The following is a 6,954-nucleotide window of genomic DNA, read 5'->3' as shown; positions in this document are numbered from 1 at the left end:
AAGCAAAAAGGAAGTCCTGGGTTGGGGGAAGCTGGCCCCAAGGCCGAGTTGTGAGGGTCACGGAGGCGGGTGCCTGAGCCAAACGGGGCAGCCGGGCTCGACCCACGCCTCCCGAAGGTCACGGACAAGCAGGCCTCCGCGAGGGGGAGCGCGGGAGACAGCGGCTGCCTGGCCGCAGCCCCGACGCCGGCGCCGCTAGGAGCCGCGGGGCAGGTCCCGCCTCGCCTGCGTCTGGCCCTGCCTCCGGGACACAGTAGTGATTGGCTGGAGCCCGGCGGCCAATCGGACGGCACGGGTGCCACAGGGGCGGGGAAGGGGGCGGGCGACTTCGGCGGCTCCCTGCGCGGGGCGCTATTTACGGCGCGGAGCAGGGCCGTCGGATGCTGGCGCTGGCGGGAGCTCGCTGTCGTGGTGTGGGCGCTCGCTGGGGAGCATCTGCCTGCGCGGACTGGCTGGCCAGGGGGCAGCGAAGCCCAGAGTCCACCAGGGACGGCGGCGCCTAGAGGAGTCAAGGCGCTGGTGGCTGCAAAGTGGGACCGCAAGTTCTTGAGCTTCTGGGCGCACCGTGCAACGACGCTCCATGCTCCGGCCGCGGCCCGGCCCCTCTCCCCGTCGCTGACGGCGTCTGCCGCCCCGGCAGCACCCATGTCCTGCGCGCTCCGGGAGTCGTAGGCTGCAGCTGCGCCGCGGCTCCGGGAGCCGGCGTGGGCGCCGCGGCCGTGGGGGGCGTCAATGGATCGCCATTCCAGCTACATCTTCATCTGGCTGCAGCTCGAACTCTGTGCCATGGCTGTTCTGCTCACCAAAGGTGAGTGTCCGCCGGGCGGCCGGACGCCGGCGCCGAGGAGGGAGTGCGGGGTCCCGGGACGGCTGCCGCCACACGCCTTGGGAGCCGGCTGCCAAGGCTTTGTTAGCGGCGGGCGAGTTTCCTCCCGCGCCGGAGCCCGCAGGTCGTGACAAGTTGTTTGTTCTTAGAAGTCGCTGCGGTGGCTTCGCAGCCGCCCGCTCGGGTGTCCCGGGCCCCTGCGCGTGGAGGTGGAGTCCGACCTCAGGGAAGTGGTTGTCAAAATGTTTTGTAAGTCCGTCTGTAGTGAACTTCTGAGTGTTTGCAGCCGGGGAGCGGGGCTGGCGTCTGGGCTGGGACACCGCCTCCCTCCGCACCCATGGGTGGAGTTGGCCAGGGGGACCGAGGACCCCTGTCCCTTAAAGCACCGTGCCTGAAAAATGTGTCTGCCCCGCATATCTGAGTGTCTCTTAACGATTGTGTGTCTGTTTTCTGTGCGTTTTTAATATCTCTGTCCGTTGAGTATGTCTTCCTGTGTCTCTTGAGTGTGTGTGAGAGCCAGCGAGTGTGTGTGTTTTCCTGGGAGTGTAAGTGCCCGAGGTGTCCTCAGTGAGCAGGAGTGTGTGCTGTGTTACTTAGCGGCTGCGAGGAGCGGGCTCTGTCAGCGGTCCTACTTCCCACTCACCTCATAGTTTACAAATACTAAAAAAAAAGAAAAAAAGAAAAAAAAAGGCAGCGGTCAGTTTCTTGTCCCTCGCAGGCTTTTTCACCTTTTAAGTCGAAATCACCCAAACTTCCTCTAGGCTTCAAGGTTCATCCACCTCTCCCACTATGAACTCTTCCTACTACCTCCTGTCCTGTGAACAGATAAAAGCATTTTTAAATAGGAAGTGATATTTAGCTTCTGCCCTCCACACACCCCCCACCCCTTTTCTCTAATTGCCATGTAGCAGGCATGAGGTTAAAGGAACAGCTAGCCCAGCAAGGATGATGCGCTACAGTATTTATTTGTTTTGGAAGGAAGGGTGTAATTAACCCTAAATAACAGCCCTTGCAGCCTGCAGAGGGGAGCCTCCTGGCCCTATCAAAGGCCGGCAGAACCGGGAGGGACTGAGGCTGACATGAAGTCACAGATACCGAAACTATGTGCCTGATAATGATATAATTAGGGGATCAGAGATTCTGACTGCAGCGGACTTCAAAAGCTTTTAAAAGAAGCCAGTAGTCTCTCTCTCCTGTAGCCATCTTGACTAAAGCAGACATTTTTGTTTAATCGCTACATACAGTAATAAGAAAGTGGGGGGAAACAGAAGAGCATTGTTCACAGTTTCCAAATACCAGTCCCCTTTCTGGCCTTTTGCATGCCACAGGAAGAAACTTTATGAAACGACAGAAATATAGTTTTAATACAGTAATACAAAAGTCCATTCAGCTTGCTCAAATGTGGCTCCAATTAAAAAAAAAAAGTTGTTAGAACTTTCCTAGTTACCTGTCAAAATTTTATTAGACTGTTTTAGGTCATTGAAAATACAGTATTTTAAATAGGCTCTAATAAACATTTAAGAAGCATTTTACTTGCATGCAGTTTTCTTTTTCTGCACTAGGTTTGAGGTGAATAGGATAACAGTTGACTTTTAATCTGTTTCATTTCTACTTTAAATCTGTACACAGAATTTGTCAGATGAGGGATAGGTAAGGCATCACCACATAAGACCGGGGTGACTTGTGAATACCTAAGCAGCTTGGAAAGAGGAGCAAGAACTTCTGCAAAGCACGGTTCTAACTTGAAGGTCTGGAGAAGGGATTTGGGTCCAGACTCAAGACAGTATGCAGATTTAGGACAGGAGAAGCCTCCAGCTTTAAAAGTTCTGTGTTTAGTTGCCTGGTTTCTTTTACAACCGAAGCATTAGCAGCCTCTCGTGAAAACTAAGCATACTATTCAGTGCCTGGAATTTGAACAGATAATTAAATGAGACGCCTTACTCGGCATTCAGGAGAGGAGGAGGGGGAAGAAAGGTTGTAAGGGTGGGAGGCAATTTATAAAGTAACAGTCCTTGGTGTTAATTTCAGAGCCAAGGTTTCAGTAACTAAACAGACCTTGAGATTGGGAAGAAACGTGTGCTAGCTAACTAGTTCAAGATACAATCGCTTTTCCTATTGCATATGACAGTGACCCGAGCTCACCCAGTGGGGTATCATAGTAGTGATAAACCTGAGACCCAGATTATTTCCATGAGAAATGGATGAGAAAAGCCTCAGATCTCAAATTGCTGCAGAATGTTAACAGCGACTCACAAAATAAGTTTTATAAAGGAAACTTTTAATCACTTCCTGTAGAAAAATTTGAGGTTTCCTTAAGGATTTTTCATTCAACCAGCAGAGGATTTTCAGTTTCAGTGTTTTTCCTTTTAGATCCCATGTTGAATTACAATGTAAAACTGGGCACTTGGGGGAGGAGAAGTTAGCCTTGCAGTTTCACACCCTCCCCCTCTGCCCCCAGTTTTATGACTTTCCATTTGGGCTGAAAGAAATTGACTTTGGCAAGCAAACCACTAATTGTAAACTGCCTAGTTCCTGTTTTACAATGTACTGACTAAAAGCTCCTCTGCATGAAAAGATCTTTATAGACAAAGTTTGCCTTTTCTAGAGAGGTTGCAAATAGCTGCCCAGTTTCATAGTTTTAAAACCTCCTGACCGGAGCAATTTTCTAGATTGTTGTGTTTCTAGTTATAAGGTGTTAGCTAAAGCTCTTAAATCTTGGCACAGCCCTTCAAGGTAGTAAACAATTCAATAGTTCCGATCAAATATTTATACCGACAAAATAAAAAGCCTAACATTTTTATGTTGTATGGTCATGTAGGATTAAAAATGACTAAGTAATATAAATTTGCTTTATGGTAGGAGAAATCACTGTGACTGTTAATTTCCTTTGAAAACAAAACTGTCATTTTTAATTACTTGCTAACTCACCAGAAATCTAAGTCAAACTCTGACTTTCTGGTATGGGGATTAATACATTTCTAAAGTTATGTGGAAATGGGTTGCATGCCACCTGAGCTGTCTTTGTAAGCACTCAGTTGAATATGCTAAAAGCCAGTGCCTTTGAGCTTGGAATCTGGGTGTGCGCTTCCATAGATGTGCGCTTCCATAAATGTGCGCTTCCATAGATGTGCGCTTCCACAGATGCTCTACCTGGCCTCTGAAGCAGTGGGATTCAACTTCTCATTGTTTTCAGGTGAAATCAGGTGCTACTGTGATGCTGCCCACTGTGTGGCAACTGGCTACATGTGCAAATCAGAGCTGAGTGCCTGCTTCTCCAGACTTCTTGACCCTCAGAACGCAAATTCCCCACTCACCCATGGCTGCCTGGACTCTCTCGGAAGCACAATGGACATCTGCCCAACCAGACAGGCACAGAACCACTCTGGCACTGCCATGCCTACGTTGGAATGCTGTCACGAAGATATGTGTAATTACAGAGGGCTGCATGATGTTCTCGCTCCTCCCAAGGGAGAGACCTCAGGTACAGGTAGAAGCACTTTCTAACCAGAATGCTTGCCTGATCTATAGGCTTGTGACAGCCATGACTTTGTATGGCTGCTGTTGATTTCATTGTTAATGTCATTAGAGACACCAGAGGGAGAAGCAGGGCTGGATGCAGAGATGCATCTGTATTGAGTAGCTTTTATGTCTTGTCTGCCTGAGCATTTCTGTCTGCATAATAGATTTTGCCTGTTTCTTCAACATTTTGAAGGCATTAAAAGACCATTACTTACTGCCCAGTAATGGTGGTCTGTAAATAATGTTTCAGTAAGCATCTTTGCATCGTTTTGCAACACTGATTTGCTGATTTAATCGCAGGCTTCTTTGTTATGGGGGGTGCCTTTTAAAATGGACAGATAATCAGAAGGGGTTAATACAGTTTGATCATTTTATTTGTACTCCTTTTAGGACAAGGAAACAAATACCAGCGTGATGGTAGCAGACACCTCATCACCAAAGTGCAGGAGCTGACTTCTTCCAAAGAGCTGTGGTTCCGGGCTGCTGTGATTGCTGTTCCAATTGCTGGAGGGCTGATTTTAGTGTTGCTGATCATGTTGGCCTTGAGGATGCTTCGAAGTGAAAACAAGAGGCTACAGGATCAGCGGCAACAGATGCTCTCCCGTTTGCACTACAGCTTCCATGGATACCATTCCAAAAAGGGGCAGGTTGCAAAGTTAGACTTGGAATGCATGGTGCCAGTGAGTGGGCATGACAACTGTTGTCTGGCCTGTGATAAAATGCGACAAGGGGACCTCAGCAACGATAAGATCCTCTCGCTTGTTCACTGGGGTATGTATAGTGGGCACGGGAAGTTGGAGTTCGTATGACAAAGTCTTACCTGAACTGAGCTTTTTAGATGCTCGAAGGTCTTTGAGTTCTGCTGGACAGGAGCACTTTATCTGAAGAAAAACAAATTCAGTGTAATCATCTTTGAGAGAGAATGACCTCTGCAAACAGAATCTTGATTGATACTTCTTCTGAAGGATTATTTGCACAGACTTAAGTACAGTCAAATGTATGATTTGCTTTAAAGTTATAAAAAGCAAAGAGAAGACTATGTACACACTGTTACCAGGGTTATTTGCATCTGATGGAGCTGGGATGGAGCAGCTAAATAAACCAAAATCTGATCTATGTAAGCTCCTACATCTTGATTTATTGTAAAGATTTAAAAAAAATATATATATATATAAATACATATATATATATATTTTGTCTGAAATTTAGTGGTGTCTTGTCATAAATTAAAAACTAAGCAGGAAGTGTAAGAATCTTCATTATACAAATGAAGATCTGTTGTTGCTCATAGTAGGGACCCGACTCTAGAGTTTGGCTTGATTTTTATTTTTATTTTTTACACAAGACCAAGATATTGTTTATTACATGTGCATGTATACTTTTCTTATAGTGTGGAACATTTCTAAATGTGTACTGCCCATCATTCAGTGTCTTACCCACATTTTTTTTGTTAGGATAATTCTGGTTTTTAACTTTTGTGTAAGAGAAATCTTAAACTTATTTATACCAGGTCAGATATCATCAATCAATTTCTGAAGTTGCCTTAGCAAAGGTAATACTATTTATCAACTTGACCCAGTTGCTCTGAATACTTTTTAAAATATGTCTACCTCCAACCAAAAAAACAAAAATGAGAACTAAAAAACCTAAGCAAAGATTTTTTTGTGATCAGAGTTGGTAATTATCTACTTTTACTGTTGATTTAATTCATGAGTTTATCTCAAAATGAGTATTTTGGATCCCAAATTAACCAAACTTTATTGTACCATGCGCCCTAGTTTTCAAACCTTACAGAGTTAGACTAACATTTTTTTTAACTTCTCAATTTTTAGAAGGATTTTCAGTAGTGAGCGTTATGAGATTGAAAATAATGCACAGTACTACTAGGTTTTCTCTTCCAAATGAACTTATTAATATAACCTAATAAAACACTGACTTTAGCCACTAATAACACTAAGTAACTATGTCCACTCCAGTACGACTTGCTGTCTGGCAACACTGCTCAGCCTGAATTAAAACCCATGCCACATTTGTGTACTTTCCCCCAAAATGGGTCTTTGTTATCTTAAATGTGGGAATCACTTGCTGTATAGGGTTTTTTCTAGACTCTTGTATATTTGAAACTTGCTTAAAAATTAACCTATAGCCTGCATATTTGAGTATGGGGGTTTCCTTTATGAGTGTTAAAGGGTTTATTTTTGGCATATTTTCTGGAATATTTTCTGATCAGCATAATTTGCGTCCCTTGAGAAGATAAATGTGGTGGCCAAGTTCATGGAAGAATCTGAGTTGAAATGATTAGTCTAAAAATGAGTACTTAGATGAATAACGAAGATCACAGCCCCACGCAAATTAGGCTATGGAATAAATACGCATTTTAATAAATGATGGCATTCAGTAGTGTGCTTTTTGAGAGTGACAGTTCTTGCATGCATGACTTAAAATTTGTAAGAGGTATTCAATTGTGTGTGTGTTAGTTTTTGAGTCATATGTTGTTGTATTTAACTACTTAAACCTGTTTAGAGAAGAAATTGATCAAAATTGCCAGTTGGTGAAATATCTACCTCATCAATTTCTAGCTCTGGATAAAATTACAGTGGTTTTGTAGA

General features: G+C 44.8%; 1 protein-coding gene across 2 annotated transcripts; it reads left to right on the top strand.

The window, feature by feature from the left end:
* Positions 1–371: 371 nt before the first annotated feature.
* BAMBI (BMP and activin membrane bound inhibitor) lies at positions 372–6,733 on the top strand. 2 transcript variants are annotated; one of them, XM_017664011.3, is made up of 3 exons: positions 372–808; positions 4,020–4,313; positions 4,736–6,733. In XM_017664011.3, exons 1-3 carry the CDS (start codon positions 733–735, stop codon positions 5,152–5,154), a joined length of 789 nt encoding a protein of 262 aa, XP_017519500.1. In that variant the 5' UTR covers positions 372–732; the 3' UTR covers positions 5,155–6,733. The 2 variants fall into 2 exon arrangements, with proteins under 2 accessions (XP_017519500.1, XP_017519501.1); XM_017664012.3 differs by having other exon boundaries at positions 375–808; positions 4,020–4,307.
* The last annotated feature ends 221 nt before the right edge of the window (positions 6,734–6,954 follow it).

This window comes from Manis javanica, chromosome 2 (assembly GCF_040802235.1).
Source record: "Manis javanica isolate MJ-LG chromosome 2, MJ_LKY, whole genome shotgun sequence".
NCBI lineage: Eukaryota > Metazoa > Chordata > Mammalia > Pholidota > Manidae > Manis > Manis javanica.
The sequence above is the reverse complement of the archived record's forward strand: the minus strand, read 5'-3'. Positions and strand labels throughout refer to the sequence as shown.

Excerpts from the sequence above, each read along its gene's own strand:
- BAMBI (XM_017664011.3), top strand. The coding sequence starts at position 733 with ATGGATCGCCATTCCAGCTACATCTTCATCTGGCTGCAGCTCGAACTC. Across the intron at positions 809-4,019 it reads GGCTGTTCTGCTCACCAAAG|GTGAAATCAGGTGCTACTGT; the intron begins GTGAGTGTCCGC and ends CATTGTTTTCAG. Across the intron at positions 4,314-4,735 it reads GGGAGAGACCTCAGGTACAG|GACAAGGAAACAAATACCAG; the intron begins GTAGAAGCACTT and ends TACTCCTTTTAG.